General features: G+C 42.6%; 1 protein-coding gene across 4 annotated transcripts in view; it reads left to right on the top strand.

The window, feature by feature from the left end:
- Positions 1–17,778, top strand: part of nbeal2 (neurobeachin-like 2) — a 258,464-nt gene that overhangs the window by 102,619 nt on the left and 138,067 nt on the right. For 3 of the 4 annotated variants that reach the window (XM_078540855.1, XM_078540854.1, XM_078540856.1), the window contains exons 7-12: positions 2,814–2,899; positions 4,900–5,206; positions 5,759–5,865; positions 7,403–7,489; positions 11,691–11,774; positions 15,897–15,995. In XM_078540855.1, coding sequence (XP_078396981.1) covers positions 2,814–2,899; positions 4,900–5,206; positions 5,759–5,865; positions 7,403–7,489; positions 11,691–11,774; positions 15,897–15,995 — 770 coding nt within the window. The remainder of the gene's footprint in view (positions 1–2,813; positions 2,900–4,899; positions 5,207–5,758; positions 5,866–7,402; positions 7,490–11,690; positions 11,775–15,896; positions 15,996–17,778) is intronic. The other variant, XM_078540857.1, reaches the window with a different exon arrangement.

Raw genomic sequence — 17,778 nt, 5'->3', positions numbered from 1 at the left:
AGATGGCTTTTAAGACCAATGCTCAATCTGCAATCTCTGCCACATGCCGGGCAGGTGGTGCTTGGAGGGTTGGGTAGATGAGTTGTTGGGAGGTTTGTGTGCTTTCTCTGATGGTTTGACTTCGCCTCTGCATGCTCCCAACGAAGTCTTACGAAGTATTAGGTGCTTTCCTGAATGAATCTTCTCCATTTTGGTCAGTCACCAAGCTAGGAACTCCCATGAGTTGGCAGGTATGTTTGAACTCTTGAGGGATGTTTTGAGGACATCCCTAAAGTGTTTCCTTTGTTCTCCTGGGAGTCTCCTCTCCAAGTAGAGCAGTTCCTTCGGGAGTCTGGTGTCAGGCATATGAATGACATGTTTTATGATCCCAGCTGAGGTTACCCCCGGACAAGCCTAATCCCAGAGTGGAACCCAGCTTGATAGATCCTAACTTTTAATTATTTGTTTAGACATGTGGAAAGTAGCTACTGAAGAGAGTCATAGAAGTCAGCTGATGAACTTATAACAAAAGAATAAAACATTTATTTAACAAGAAAATATATTACAATACTCCTTCACCCACAACTATACCTTTACAGGTATATACAAATTTGTAAGGATAACACAAGTTACAAAAGCTATCTTGTACTCTAATGTTCACAGTAAGCACACTGTAAGAAAGGCGACCTGTGGTCAGACACTCTGAAACCAAGTGACAGATGCCACCTTAACCAGATGCTATGGCTCTCTCATCAACTCCCCCGAGACGCTTGTCCCACCATGAGCCAACCAGTCTCACTGAACTCCCTCTTTCACACCAGGGTTTCCAATCTCCACTCTCCAAGAACTCACTTTGGAAATTTCTCCCAAACTGACATTTTCTCTAAGATGCCTTCCGCAAGGGTCCACCTCCAGGGTTTTGAACTCTCCTTCTGTTGTTCCTTCTTCCTGGGTCACCACATGCATTCAAGCTGTCTTCCATGCACTCTCTCTCACCGACTCAGCCTTCAACAGTACACCACTGCTTCACATACCCATTGCAAAGAGTTACATACCTTCAACCGTCTCTTTGGACTTTCTTGCCTCTTGCAAGCTGGTCTTGCTTTAAATCTGCTTTCTGTAGCTTTTGACTCTTTAAATCTGAACCTTGCAGCCTTTCTTTCTGTTCCTTACTCTTAACTTCACTTAACAGGGCCTTTTTCAGATTCCTGTTCTTCCTTTGACTAGGAGGTCTGCTTGGGACTTTCTCCTGTTTCACTCCCCTGGATTCTGGGGTCTTTTCTTTAGCTTGGGACTGGCTATCTGTCCCTTCCCTTTTGCTCCAATCTCCCTCTGGCAGTTACTTTCAACCAACTGTAGCTTTAGTTTGGCTATCTGCCCCTTCTAGGTTGCTTCTGCTTGACAGCTGTCTTCAAACCAACTGAACTCCAACAGCTTGCAAATCACAACTGCTGTTTCTAGCTTTTCCATGTGTGTCTGTGGGAGGGACCTGCCTCTTTGGACCCTGTTGCTAGGCAACAGCACAGTTTTTCTCTACTCTTGTTTGCTTAACTTATCTTACAGTCATTAAAACTCATCAGAAATGCAATCACCTTTTAAAGTGAAACTAAAACTCAATTTGACTTTCTTAACACACAAATACAGAAATATAAATAAAACTTAAACATTAAAGCTAAAACTCATTCCTAACACTTACAACTACAAATATAACTTACTCAAACTATCTCTATTTCCTAACACATGCCCTTCCCAGCAGAGCTGGGTTTGAGTGAACAGTGCCTTGATGTTGGTCATGTTGGCTTGCTAGAGGGCGCTGCTGGGCTCGTCAGGCGAGCGTCCTGACTTCATCGATATTTCAGTCGACGGGCGCATGAGCGAGTTGACATCACGTTTGCCAAAAATTAAGAGGCCTATTAAGGCCATTAAAGTATTAATTAAGGGAGATTTTCGCTGCCTGTCCAACCTTACATTTGCCGGATGGGTGGATTGGCAAGGCGGTCTTTGTATTTTTGAGGAAACCTCATCCACGGGTGGGATGAGGCTTCCAACATTGATTTTAAAAAATGTTGAAAAGTTTTGACATAATTTTTATTATGTATATGTTCATGTGAGTGAGTCCTATGTGGGGACATTTTTTCAGAATTTCCAAATCTTTATTTTTGTTTTTAAAATTCTTCAGCTCCCTGAGGCAGCTCTCTGCCTTCAGGGAGCTTTCATTGCACGCTCCCCTGCGTACAGTGTGTCACACACAGGATAACATTGTGTGATGCACATAGTGGGTAGGATGTTCGGGTTGTCAGGTGGGCCTGGGAGCAGCCGGGAAACGGTCTGCGCTCAGCCCCCAACTGTGATTTCACGCTGGCTGGCCAATTAATGGCCAGCCAGTGTGAGATGTGTGCTGAAAGGCTCAGCGTTCGTCCTCCTCCTGCCCTCACCATGGCAGCGCTGAGCCTTTCATCATGCATTTCAAGCTAGCTGGCCATTAATTGGCCAGCTAGAGTGAAATCGGGGTTGGGGGCCGATCGTGGGTGGCGGATTGTTTCCTGGCCGCTCCCAGGCCCGTCCGCTACACCCACCCGACGACCCAAAAATCCTGCCCACTGTGTGCATCACACAATGTTATCCTTTGTGCGACACACTGTATGCTATCCTGTTTCCAACACACGTGCAGCCATGGCTTGTTCACAACCGTGACAGATGTTTTACAGATGATTTCTCCCATAGGTGTATGTTAAGAGAGCTTGATTCTATGAAGACTTCCTCATACAAGGTCAATTTACCCACTGGAAGTATTCTAACCCACTATTTATCGTTTTTGTTCACAATCCTCATAGAAAGTTTCAAGGACAGCCAGAGCTTGCCAAAGACAATCCACCTGCGACTGATATATCTCTATGGAGCCATTATCAGTGGGAGTAAGGTAAAGCAAGTACTGACCCCATAGTGACCCCTTCTCTCTTATGCTGTTTATCTGATATGTGGCTCCCTCTCTTCGCCAAGAAAGAGTGAACTTGTGTTTACACACCATTTTTTGATTTTCAGAATGCCCCAAAGTGCTTCACAGTCAATCAATTGTTTTGAAGCCACTTGATACACAGCAAGGTCCTGCTGATATTGATTGAGAAAGGAATGTTGGCCAGTCTTTCTCTGTTGTAACCTTCTTTGTTTCCCTCTATTTCATTATTACTGCTACGAACATTCAAACCTCCAAGCACACCATCCTACACATCCTTTCCCCCTACCAGTATCTTCACTGAACTACATAGAAATTGTAATGTTCTGCCCAGTCGATATTGATTTTTTACTCTCTGCATGAGCTGTAATCCCAAACCCACATTGCAATGTTAAATTCTGAAATGGTCTCTTCAATCTGTGACAGCCTCCCCAATCAAGTTTGGAAAAAGATGAGATTGATGGGAGGAGGTAACCATCATTGGGGCTCAAATGAGGATAATGAGCCCTGACAGTTAAGGGGCGCATTTGACATATGTGACTGAAGCAGAGACCTTGTCAACGCTTAAGAATAGATTAGACAGGTACAAAGGAGTATGGGAATAAATTGAGCAAATGGGATTTGGACTTGGAACATAGGAACAGGAATAGGTTACTCAGCTATGAGCCTGTCTGCCATTCAGTTAGGGTACAGCAGAGCTGTACTTAACTCCATTTATTTATCTTTGGTCCATATCCCTTAATAAAAACTAACAATTGCAGGCTCAAAAATTTCAATTGATCCATCCAGCATCCATTGCCTTTTTGGGGAGAAAATTGCAGATTCTCACCACCTTTTTAAAAAAATTGCTTCCTGATTTCACACCTAAATGGCCTAGCTGTAATTTTAGGATGATGTCATATTGTTTTTGATTCCTCCACCAGTGGAAATAGACAGTTGTTAATCTCTTTGTCATTTTAAAGACCTTGAATAAATCACTCCTGAAGGGAATACAAACTAAGTTTATACAACCTGTTTTCATAATTTAACCCTTTAAGCCCTGACTACTGCTTGTGTGGAAGATAAACACCAACACGAGTTGAATGGGACAAATGGCCTGTTTCTCTGTTGTTAACAGCATCTTACAGTGCAATTCTTGTACATTAAAACTTATAAAGATACATCACAAGATAGTTATGATGAGGAAGGCCATTTGGCCTATCTTCAGTCACCTATTGAGAGAAATCTTACACATCCCTGCTGGAGTATCAAAATGTTTCTTTAATGATTTGGGGTTTCTGCCTCCAGTTTTCTATCTGGGAGTCTGTGTTGATCACCTTTAGTGACCTGTGTCTTAAAATTGCTTTCTGAACTCCTTGTATCTGAAGTACTATTTTCCTTTCCCTTAACTATTTTAGATATATCTATAAGATCATCTCTTAGACACTTAATATCAAGCTGAAATGCAAATTTCCCCAATGGAAATTTAACTACGAAATGAAATCATACTTTCCTCCACTAATATAGCAAATGATATCTGGCTAATCCATTACATAGAAGCTACAACCCATTCGATCCAACTGGTCTATGGTGGTGTTTATACTCCATGTGAGCCTTATCCCATTTTAATTGTCTCTTCACACCCTGCTCCTGAATCTCTCTATTTCCTTTTCTCCCATAGCAATGTAGTTACTGCTGTATTAAAAGAAAACCCTCCTAATATATCAGCCCAAATACTGAGTACTTGTCAGCTATTTGACCTCACAGGAAGTAAGGTCAACACATTCAAACCCAATCTTGTTCTCAGCAGGCATTCAATCACATAGGAAAGGGTCTTCCCTACCGGGGTGGTAATCTGGCAGAACAGATCACCCTGCCTTTGATATAAGCTGCATGATTTTCATTCTATTGATTTAGATCCGTTCAACACATGACTTTTCAGTCCTGGAGGGCCAGATTTTAGCCTCTCTCTGTTCTTCTCCATGCAGCAAAATGCACTACTTGCCGTCAACCCGACATCCATTGAGGTGCTTATGCTGGTTCTCAGGACCTCATGTGACACAGGAACTCAGGAGCAAAAGGACACCAGGCTATTGCAAGTTGCCTTGAAGTGCCTGATTGGAATGATCCACATTCTTCATGCCAGCAGCCTTGACCAGAGGAGAGTGACAATCAAGACAATATTGGACAGCTACTTTAAGTTGTTGAATGCTGACAGGCCAGTGGCAGTCTTGGAATGGGGGACAAAAACCCGACTAGAGGACGGCTTCATCACCCTGCGCATCAACATGCTTAGTAAGTGAAGTTATTTTTGCTTCTCCATGATCGGGGGTAAATTCCAAATTAATTCTCAGCAGCACTATTTCAGTGGGGGAGTGGTCAATTTATATTTAGAAAAGGCTGCATAGGTAGACTGTAGAAGCATATAGATTAAATGCAAATTAGATAGATATCTCTTAGAAAATAATAACTTGGGATATAACATGAGTAATTTGAGACATGGCATGGAAAGTGGAGCATGTCTAGATCTAGAAGGTGCCTTTAGATCTATTGTTCTTAAATCATTCCATCACTTGGGTTTTCCTCATGTCATATTTGGGTCTGTTGTGTGCTAATTGATAGAGATTGATTCCTATGAATAGCCAACAACTCCTTATCATTGTATCATGCGATTACCAGGATGGTGTAAGGCAAACTAAACAGGCCTTGCTTTTTCCCTCGTCCAGCAATTCCTACATTGTGATTCTGAGGAAGAGTGGTACCAACTGAGTCACTGTGGATTACTCATGTTGCTCCTTTTATCTGACTCTGCTGCTGTGATACTAGTTTTCATTTTTTATGTTGCAGGTGCTATCTCCGAAATGTTGAACTGTAAGGATCGACCTGTGCTTCAGGCAGTGTTTCTTAATAACAACTGCTTTGAGCACATCATCCGACTCATCCAGAACAGCAAGGTATGGGCAGCTTACCATACAGTTCCACCTTATAGCTTGCTGCCGCCTTGCTATGCTTTCATTTCTCTGGATGTAAAATTAAAGTTAGGCTCCTGAAAGTTGTGTAAATGAAAAAGGAATACCTGAACCACTTGAATTATGAAACTCAAATTCAAGACTCAAGGTGGCTTGAAGCTTGGGGTGAAGATTTCATATCATTTGTTTCCCCAATTTTCTCCCATCTTGTGGGAGGGCTATGGGGAAAGAGCAGGGGAGTAGGACTAATGAGATAGCTCTTTCAGAGAGCCAGCATAGACATGATGGACTGAACACTGGCCTTTTGTGCTGTAAGATTCTATGATTCCAATCCTCTTGGTTCTTCGGTCAGGTACTGGCCACCATTCAATACCCAATCAAAGTGACTATTCTTTGTGTATCAGCCTTGATATTAAGTATGTTAGCTAGTTGACCATGCAATGAGCGGAGTCATCGAGTTCAAACCCACTATTCTCTGGACGCCCAGACACATGGGGTTAGATTTTCATCATCACCATCTGAGAGATAATTTTGCAGAAGGGATCACTTGCCTTTTACAGAACCCATGTGATTTTTCAAAAGCAACAAGCCTGCCTGTGTGTGAGCATCTTGGTGAGTCTGAGTGTATGTAAATAGTGAATGTGTCAATGTGTGTTTATAAGTAGGTGCGATTGAGTATGTGATTGAGTCTGAATGCGTACAAGCGTGTGCATGGATGCGAATATATGAGTGAGTGAATTAGAATGTGCAAGTGAGTATGACTAAGTGTGAGAATAAGTGTGTCTTTGTGACCTACATGGATGTTGCTTTGTACATCTTTTGAAGAAAGTAGGTCTAGGCTGAGGGTCATTGTGATGGAAGATAAGATATCTACAAAAAATAGTGTTATAATCTTCAGCTTTGTTAGCTGCACGGAGCATGGGACCCCAGAACATCCTGCAGCGGCTCCTTTGAAAACATCAGTGGGATGGGACAAGCTTTCAACTTGGAACCAATTTATGAGCAGATCCAACCTGAAAAATGGCAGTGCCAGCTGGACCCACAGTCCCCTTGGCCAGTAGCATGGTGCCATGGTAGTTGACATCTTCTGATCAGCTTCCACAGTGGTCTGAATTTTCTACCTCTGCTGTCTTAGAAAAGAACTTTACAATTTGGATACAGATCCAACTTTGTGGGTATTATCAAACTTGCACAAGTGGGGATCACCTGTCACGTTTTTCTGGGACCTTACATCTATCTCCCACCTAAGTTATAGCAGGATATCAAAGGAACGCCTGCAAGGGCTCAAGGTCAATATGTTTCCAGGTAAAATGGATGGGTGCTTAGAACCAAAACACCTCATCCCTCCACATTTCCCCCCAGCTCTTTTTAGCCTGAGAGTTAACATTAACGATAACTGATGTTTGCACTGTTGTGTTTTGCAAGCTTTGTCTAGTTTCTGATGTCATGTTTTTTTTCCTCTTTGTCGCTTTTCCAACTCCTCCCTCATTCACCCACCCACCCTTCACCCTCTCTTTGACAGCTCTATGTAAGCAGTAGGTCTAAGGATGACGGCAAGGGTGGGAGTGACCTTGCCACTCAGTTACTGACTGAAATCAATCTCAGCAAGGTATTACTGGAGATGCCAACACTCTTGAGAGAAAATGGCCAAGCTTGATGTCAGCATGGTGTCACCAGCAACTGAGAGATTGACTCTCCTCCCCTCCCATTTGTCTCTGTCTCTCTCATTCTCTTTCTCTTTTAGTTTTGCCTTTGTCTTTTGCGTTCTTTCCCTATTTGTGTCTCTGTCCTTACTCTCTAGTTCTCTTATGCTCCCTGTGTTTTCCTGCTCTCTCCTAAACGTTTTGTTTTATTTCTATCTATCATCTTTTTCTTCTCTTTACTATTTTGGTTTCTTGCACTCATGCTTTCTTCCATTTCTCTTTTTTGTTTCTGTTACACTCTCCCTCTTCCTCTCATTCATTCTCTCCTTTCTGTTTTCTCCTCTCCATTCCTCTTTTTTTTGTCCTCTGCTCCTCTTTACCTTTTCTCATTGATTTTCTACCCTCTCTCCTTTTCCCACCTCTCTCCCTTTGCTGCCTCCCCCTTTCCCCTGTCCCTCTTTTTCTCCCTATCCCCCTTTATAATCTCATCCCGATGACTATTTTTCCTTTTCTCCTTCACTCTTCACCCCTCCCTAAAAGGAGGCTAGACGCCTCTATAATCTGATTACTGGAAAAGAAGTTTTTTTTTAAAAAAAGCAAAACAAATCTGAAAGCAAATGCTTCATCTGTTAAATATGTAAGGAGGGTTGCAGCATGCTGACACCACCTGGTTGCTGGAGGTGCTGATCCTGTCTCTTGTCCTGTGTTTGATAAGTCTGCTAAATCATCAGCATTATTCTACTCGCTTTATTGAAATTCATGATTGTGAAGTTAATGACATCACCCCACAACAAGAAGGTGCAAATACTTGATGTACAGACTTCACATATTGACTTGAAATATATAAAACTCTAATGATACTGTACTGTGTTGTAGCAACACACTATTACACTCAGCCTGCTTGAGCTAATCAAAAAGAGTCAGAATTGATTTGTGAAGAGTAGGTCATGTTTGGCCAATTTAATTGAATTCTTTGAGGTCATTAATTCATTGGAAAGGTCTGTGGAGATAGGAGCAGAAATGTGCCGGGACATGGATTAAGTGAGTGGGCAAAACTGGCAAATGGAGTTCACTGTGGAGAAGTGCAAGGTCATCCACTTTGAACAAAGAAAAACAAATTGGAATATTTTGTTAATTGTGGGAATTTAGGAAATATGGAAAACAAAGGCATTTGAGTGTCTAGGTGCATAGCACTAATACCAGCAAACTGATACAAAATGGAATTTTAAAAAATGAATGGAATTTCAAGCGGGCTGGAATACAGAAGTGAAAAGGGGATACTTCTGTTGCATAGAACCTTGGCGTTAGACCCCATTTGGGATAGTGTGTTCAGATTTGGAAACCACACCTCAGGAAGGAGAGGGCGCAACATAGTTTCACTAGAATGACACCAGAGCTGAAAGGGTTAAATTACAGGTTCAGGTTCATTGGCTTGTATTCCCTTGAGCATATAAGTTTGAGGAGTGAACTAACTGAAGTGTTTAAAATGATAAAGGGATTAAAAATTGGGTAGATAGAGAGAAATAATTTCCTCTGGTGGGGGAATCCAAAATCCAACAGGACACAACCTTAAAATTGGAGCTAGGCATTCGGGTATACTGGGTTAATTGAGATTTTTAACTCGGTAAGGGTATTATGGGTAATGGAGCAAAGGTAGGTACAGTTGAGGTACAGATCAGCTACAATCAGATTGAATGGCAAAATAGACTCAAGGACCTGAATTTCTACTCCTGTTCCTATGTTCTTTTGAGAGTGCTAGTAGGGGCTTTCCCAACTATTGGGCTTCATTGGAAAGTAATGGCTTGTTGAGAGAGGGGAAGTGTTATGAGGTCAGTATAAGTCTGCATATTGCATGATCTTTGCAGTCCAGAGGTGGAAGATGATCTCTCATGCAGCTAGGGGAACAACGTGATTTGAGCATGTAAGTTGTGGTGTGATGTTCATGTTTTAAATCCCACTAAAACATTTTCCTGATTCTTGTGTCCGTGGTGAACATATCGTGTGATGTAGCGTCACGGCAACATGTGTCTGCAATGATCCAGTTGGGCATTGCTGGCTATGACCAAAGGAAAAAGATAAGGAAATTCTTGACTGTTAGAGTTATCGATTAAACTGAATAAAATTTAAGTGCATTCCTCAATCTTGTCTGGGAGAAAATTGCAGATTTGAGAAAGCTGTTTGATAAATGCCAGCCTTGCCAGTGATGCCCACACTCTAATCCTTTTTACTGTGTGCCACAACATTCCTCATTCTATCCCAAGCAAATCTACATGTGCACGTAGAGTAGAGCTTTACGGAATCTTTGTACGCTTCTTTCTCCCAGCTTATTTTTATATTAATCCTTTGGATGTGGTACATTACTAGCAAGGCCACATTTGTTGGTGGCCTTCCCTAGTTTCCCTGAGAAGATGGTGGTGGGCTTCCTCCTTGAACTGCTGTAGCTGCAGAATGTCTATCTGTACATAACATTGCCTGGTAATATAACTCTGATCTGGACCTTTTTTTTTCAGAAAAAAAGCATGTTAGAGTGTATAGATTACAGTTTTATTTCAGCTAAACATCAGAATACATGATCTGCGCTGCTTATTGTGTTATTTAGCCTCGTGAGCCAGAGAGGTCCGAGGTGCTGAATTGGTTGTTCTCAACTAAATTGGCAGTGGGGCTTTTCAATCTGCCACTTCCTGAGCTAAGGAAGGGAAGAAAAATAGACAGGCATCCCCTCCTGATAGCCAATTTATCACCCCATACTAGAAAAAGCACAGGTGGCAGTGTTGCCGAATTTATTTCTTACCCATCATGGTTAAATAAGTGGCCAGGGCTTGTTTTGTTAAATTATTATTCATTCTCCAGATGTGTGTTGCTGGCAAGGCTGGTATTTATTGCTGATATTTAGTTGGCCTTGATCACACTTCCCATCAATTTAAAGTCAGAAGTAGAGATGTTCACTGATGATTGCACAATGTTCAGTACCTTTTGTGACTCCTTAGATACTCAAGATATGCAACAAAACCTGGAAAACATTCATGCTTGGTCTGATAAGTGGCAAGTAATATATTCACCATACAAGTGCCAGGCAATGACCATCTCCAACAATAATGAATCTAATCGTCTCCCCATGACATTCAATGGCATTACAATCACTGAATCCCCCAATCCCCCACTATCAATATTCTGAGGGCTACCATTGACTAGAAACTGAACTGGACTAGCCATATAAATGCTGTAGCTACAAGAGCAGATCAGCAGCTGGGATTTCCAAGGTGAGTAACTCACTTCCTGACTCCCCAAAGACTGCCCACAATCTACAAGGCACAAGTTACAAGTGTAAGGGAATACACTTCACTTGGCTGGATTAGTGTAGCTCCAACAACATTCAAGGAGCTCATCCAGAACAAAGCGAGCTGCTTAATTGGCACCCCATCCACCACCTTTAAACATTCACCTCTTCCACCGCCGACGCACAGTGGCAGCAGTGCGAACCATGTAGAAGATGCACTGCAGCAACATACCAAGGCTGCTTCGACAGAACCATCCAAACCCATGACCTCTACCACCTAGAAGGATAAGGACAGCAGACGCATTGGAACACCACCACCTGTAAATTCCCCTTGAAGCCACACACAACCTTGACTTGAAATTATATCGCCAATCCTTCACTCTCACTGGGTCAGAATCCTGGAGCTCCCTTCCCAACAGCACTCTGGGCTCACCTAGACTACATGGATAGCAGCAGTTCAAGAAGGCAGCTCATTACCATCGTCTCAATGGCAGTTAGGGATGGGCACCAAATGCTGGCCTAGCCAGCAATGCCCACATCCTGTGAAAGAAAAATTTTTAAAAATAGTGGTGGTGGAGCATCTCCTTGAGCTGCTGCAGTTCCTTGTAGCAGTTTGATACAGTTGAATGGTTTATTAGGCCACTTCAGAGGGCAGTTACAAGTCAATCACATTGGTATTTTTGTCATAGATAAATGCAAGTGCAATCCTCCTGGAGTAAAATCAGATCAGGTCCTCATCTTTATTACCATTTGGTCATCAAGAAAACGTGCACATCATAGCCAGCCAGGTTCCTATGATGGATTGTTGCAGCGCAATATCGTAATGTTCCTACTTGTAGGGTCATTGTGTTTTATTAAAGTGGCATTGCCATTCTCTGGCTCCTTTGCAGGTATTCGAGAAAGAGTCAGACTCCATCACAGTGCACGCTATCAGAGTGCTAACAGCAATAATGAAGAACTCGCCTTCTGCCAAGGTATGTCTGTCAGAAGTGCCAGTGTCAGGGATTGCTGTTCTCAGATAAAAACAGAAAATGCTGGAAATGCTCAGCAGGTCTTGTAGCATCTGTGGAGAAAGAAACAGAGATAACATTTCAGGTCGATGACTTTTCATCAGAACTGGGAAAAGTTAGATGTGTAGTAGGTTTTAAGTACGTCAAAGGGTTAGAGCAAAAGGGAAGGTCCATGATTGGGTGGAAGATAGGAGAGATTAAATGAGTTGGTGGGGCAGAGCCAAAGGCAGTAATAATAGTATTAGTAAAGAAACAAAAGATGTGTCTAGAGGAGGCACGAATGGTAGAATAATGAACAGCTGCACCCAAAAGCAAAAACCAGAAAAACAAGAGTTGAGACCGAAACATGCCAAGAAATCAAACAAAATAGAGATAGATTATGGTCTGAAATTTTTAAACTCAACTTTGATTCTAGAAAGCTGTAAATTGACTATCAAAAAATGAGGTGCTGTTCCTTAAGCTCGCATTAGTTCACTGCGAGATATCGGCACGAAAGTAAGGTGGAGCATTAAAGTGGCAGCCCACCAGAAGCTCGGGGTTATGCTTGCAGACTGATGTTGTTCTAAGCTTTGCCAATAAGCATGATAAGCATTCTTTGCAATCTCAAACCAGTTCCTGGTGGGTATTGTTAGAGAGGTCAAAGGATGGTTGTTGTGGCAAATATAAATAATACTATTCTGGTGCAGTACCGCGAGGGGGTTGGGGGCGTTTATTTGGTAGAGGAATTTTTATTCAGCATTTAACTGTGCTGTACCTGGAAAGTGCTTTGGAGGTGAATGTTAAACTCACTTTTCATACATGGGGTAAAGGACGAAAACTGGAGCAAGTCTTTTCTTTAACAGCCGATCAATTCACAAGCCAAGCCACAGACTCCCCTTTCCCCCCCACCCCTTGCACTGATGTACACTAGTTCTTATATACTTAAGAATAATTCCCTAATCTTTCCACAATTAGTAATAGCTGCTTTCACGTACAAGCTAAAGCATGCACTTCACTGTAATAGGATTTCATATTAACAGAGGACTGCCAGTTCATTTCCCATAACTATCCACGGTATGCCTACAGTTCATTGCTAATAACCCTGAATCCTATTTGTTGACAAGAACCTCTCTATTTCCTCCTTTCAAACCCCCAGTAAGGTTTTTTTCACCACCCATGCCAGTCATTTGTTTCACATGCTTAACCACCTCTGTGTAAAAAAAATAGAATCCTCCTGCATTTCCTGCTTTGTGTTATCCTTAATTTGTAAATCTTTTGTGCTCAAATTATGTTCATGGCACAAAAGTTTACATGAATCCAATTTCTCCAAAAATGCCATGATTTCAAACACTTCTGTGAATCCCCTTTCATTCTTCTGTTTTCAAGAAAGAGAAGACTCATTCTTCAGTACCAAAATCCCTCATCTTTAAGACCACAAAATCCACTCTTTATATCCTTGCTCCTCTGGATCTTTGTATCTTCCTCCAGCCCCGCCATCGTAATTGACATCATTCCATCTACGACAGATGATGGGAATGCAGCCTCAGAACTTTGGTGAGGCCAGATGAGATTATCTGTTGCACTCCTTTCGATGGCTGAACAAGCCATATCTAGAAAGTCAAAGCCTGTTGCAAGTGCTGAAGAATTAAGTTGTCCCTTGACGGTGATTCGGGATAATCTCTGCTAATACCTTGTTTGCAGAACTGGTGTCTGCTTTGGAGCTTCTGATGCACATGTTGTTGTGATGGCGAACTCCTGCCTACAACTGGTTTTGCCATTTGCGTTGGTTGTCAGCTAGAGATTCCCACTTGTGATTGATGTTGAGGGCTTTCATGTCTCTTTTGACAATCCTTGAATTGAAGCTTTGGATGCCGTACTGGTCTCTTGCTACAGGCTACCTCCCTGTATAGCATATCCTTTGGGATTTGGTCATCTTCCATCCTGTGCACATGCCCAAGCCAGTGAAGCATTCTTTGCTTGATTAGCAGTAGCATGCTCAACATATTTTCCCTAGAAAGGGCTGCTTCATTGGTGACTTTGTCTTTCCATGTGATGCCAAGGATGTGTCACAGACACTGGACATGGAAGTTGTTGAGCCTTTTCTTCTTTGTAGGTGTAGGTTATCCAGATTTTGCTGCCATACAGCAATGTGCTGAGGCCTTATTGATAAGCATCATAGCCCTGCGGGTCAGTTTGTTGTTTCTCCATGCCCATTTTATTCATTGTTCAAAGTTGGTGGCTGCCTTTCCAATGCGTGTACTGAGCTCTTCGTCAAGAGACAAGTTGTCTGTCACCGCGGATCCAAGGTAGCAGAATTTTCTGACTGCTTCCAGTGGTGTGTTGTTGTGTCTGATCATAGATGGAGACATAACACCCTGCCTGATAACTACAGTTTTCTTGATGCTGTTGGTGAGGGAGAACATAACACAGGTATGGGACAGGTAATCCAACTCCACAGCTGTCTGAGAACTCTGTGTGTCTCTAACTTTGGCCTCTTAAGCATCCGCCATTTCCTTTGCTCCACCATTGGAAGTTGTGACTTCAGCCATCTAGGCTCTGAGCTCTGGAATCCCCTCCTCAAACCTCTCCGCCCTTTTCCCCTCCTTTAAGATGCTTTTAAAAAAACTCCTCTTTGACCAAACTTTTGATTGTTCTAATATTTCCTCCTTTATCTTGCTGTCAATTATAATACACTCCTGTGAAGCACATTGGGATGTTTACTATGTTAAAGGCACTATATAAATGCAAATTGTTGTTGAATAACTTATGTATTTATTACGGACATACCTGTGGCAATTTGAATCATTTATGGATTGTCTCCAGGCTGAATTAGTGTATATTACCATGATTTTAATCTAACTCTCCTGGTGAGAAGAGGAGTGAACCCGAGTCAACTTGACTTATATCCTGCCATATTTTTGGCCCCATTCCAACAAGGTACATTCTAGGGTTAAATCAGGGCTTATAAATTAATGGGCTATATTTTATATCATGCTTAAGTATATGTTATCTCATTGTGCTTCTTGTGTGAGGCTCTTCATCCCTCAATTCACCCCACTCCCACCGCTTCAGTGATTGAGCTACAATTATCTGTACTTAACCCCCAAAATGCACTCTTCAGATGCAAACTTCAAAGGACAAAATCAAGACCACTGAGTGCTATAATACTTGGTGTTTTTACAGTTCCAAATGAACAATCTACTAAATAAGAATCTATTGAGTACAATGAATAACTTGAGCATTTCTTTAGATAATGAGTCAGGGCAGTTTCACTTATCTTCCGGAGGGAGCTTTTTGCCATGTTACTTTGGAAGATACATGTAAAAACAGCTCTCAATCTTGATTGATCCCTGATTTGAACTAGTTTCTACTTCTCTCAGAACAATATTAGGGGGTGTCCTTTGCTATTATTTACCAATCTCACTATCCAATGCCTTTTTTCCTTTGCAGAGACTTGAGCATGTAATATAGGCTGACGTTTTAGTGCAGTATCAAGGAATTTCTCCACCTTTGGAGGTGACAAGAATGTCTTAAAGGAAGGGAGAAAGGTGAAGAGGTTTAGGGAGTGAATTCCAGAGCTTAGGGCTTAGATGACAGAAGGCATGGCTTTCAGTGATGGAGCAAAGGAAATGGGGAATGCTTAAGAGGCCATTGTTGAACTTTTTCATGAGATGTTTAACTGATGCCCCATTTGTCCTCTCAGATAGAGGCAAAAGATCCCACAGCACTAATTCAAAGAAGATCTGGGGTGTTCTCGCTGGTGTCCTGACCAATATTTATATGTTGGTTATCTCATTGTTGTTTGTGGGAACTTCTTGTGCAGAGTTTGGCTGCCATGTTTTCCTATGTAGCAATAGTAAGTACATTTTAAAAGTACATCAGCATTTTGGGACAATCTGAGAACATGAAGGCACTATATAATCTTTTATTTAATAACCTGTTGGTAGAATTGCAGAGTTGTAATTCATTTTAATCATACAAAATTTTGTTGGTAGTTTAGGAAAAAAAGGTCCCATTTCTAGAGAGTGATTTGCCCTTTGCAACGTTTGCAGCTACTCAAATTATAATAAATTCATTCATCGGCTGCATCAAACTTTCTGCCCACAGGAGGTGTTCAAGGAGCGGATTGGTTACTCACACCTATATGAAGTGCTGAAAAGCCAGGGAGAGCCAACAAAGCGTCTCCTGCAGGAACTCATGAACATGGTAAGTTAGACTCATAGACATTTACAGCATAGAAGGAGGCCATTCGGCCCATCATGTCCGCACCGGTCAACAAAGATCTGACTACACTAATCCCATTTTCCACAACTTGGCCCATAGCCCTAGAGGCTATGGCAACGCAAGTGAATATCTAAATACTTCTTAAATGCTACAAGAGTTTCTGACACAACCACCCTTTCAGGCAGTGAGTTCCAGACTCCCACCCCACTCTGGGTGAAAACATTTCTTCCCAACTCTCCTCCTAGGTAGAAGGCTATGTCCCCTGGTTATTGACCCCTCTACTAGCAATAACTTTAGCAATAACCTACTCACTGATGCCCAGTTTGGGTTCCACCAGGGGCACTAACCTGACCTCATTACAGCTTTGGTTCAAACATGGATAAAAGAGCTCAACTCCCGAGGTGAGGTGAGAGTGACTGCCCTTGACATCAAGGCAGCATTTGACCGAGTGTGGCATTAGCAAAACTGGAGTCAGTGGGAATCAGGAGGAAAACTCTCCACTGATTGCAGTCATAACTAGCAAAAAGGAAGATGGCTGTGGTTGTTGGAGGTCAGTCATCTCACCTCCAGGACATCACTGTAGGAGTTCCTCAGGGTACTGTCTTCGGCCTAACATTCTTCAGCTGCTTCATCAATGACCTTTCATCCATCATAAGGGCAGAAGTGGAGATGTTTGCTGATGATTACACAATGTTCAGCACCATTCGCAACTCCTGAGATACTGAAGCAGCCCATGTCCAAATGCAGCAAGACCTGGACAATATCCAGGCTTGGGCTGACAAGTGGCAAGTAACATTTGCGCCACACAAGTGTCAGGTAATGACCATCTCCAACAAGAGGGAATCCAACCATCGCCCTTTGATGTTCAATGGCATTACCATCACTGAATCCCCCACTATCAACATCCTTGGTGCTACCATTGACCAGAAACTGAACTGGACTAGCCGTATAAATACTGTGGCTACAAGAGCAGGTCAGAGGGTAGGAATCGTACAACGAGTAACTCACCTGACTCCCCAAAGCCTGTCCACCAGCTACAAGGCACAAGTCAGGAGTGTGTTGGAATACTCCCCACTTGCCTGGATGAGTGCAGCTCCCACAACACTCAAGAAGCTGGACACCATCCAGGGCAAAGCAGCCTGGTTGATTGGCACCACATCCACAAACATTCACTTCCTCCACCACTGACGCACAGTAACAGCAATGTGTACCATCTACAAGATGCACTGCACGAAATCACCAAGGCTCCTTAGACAGCACCTTCCAAACCCACGACCACTACCATCTAGAAGGACAAGGGCTGCAAATAGATGGGAACACCACCACTGGACATTCCCCTCTAAGTAACTCACCATCCTGACTTGGAAATATATCGCCGTTCCTTCACTGTCGCTGGGTCAAAATCCTGGAACTCCCTTCCTAACATCACTGTGGGTGTACCTACACCACATGGGCTGCAGCAGTTCAAGAAGGTAACTCACCACCACCTTCTCAAGGGCAACTAGGAATGGGCAATCAATGCTGGCCCAGCCAGCAAAGCCCACATCCTGTGAATGAATAAAAAAAACTAATGGAAAAACCACCCTATCTGTGCCCGTCATAATCCTGTACACCTCTATCAGGTCCCCTCTGAACCTTCACTGCTTCAACGAAAACAACCCCAGCCTATCCAATCTTTCCTCAGAGCTCAGACCCTCCAGCCCAGGCAGCATCCTGGTAAATCTCCTCTGCACTCTCTCCAGTGCAATCACATCATTCCCACAAT

The sequence above is a fragment of the Cetorhinus maximus genome, chromosome 4 (assembly GCF_964194155.1).
Source record: "Cetorhinus maximus chromosome 4, sCetMax3.hap1.1, whole genome shotgun sequence".
Lineage (NCBI taxonomy): Eukaryota > Metazoa > Chordata > Chondrichthyes > Lamniformes > Cetorhinidae > Cetorhinus > Cetorhinus maximus.
The sequence above is the reverse complement of the archived record's forward strand: the minus strand, read 5'-3'. Positions and strand labels throughout refer to the sequence as shown.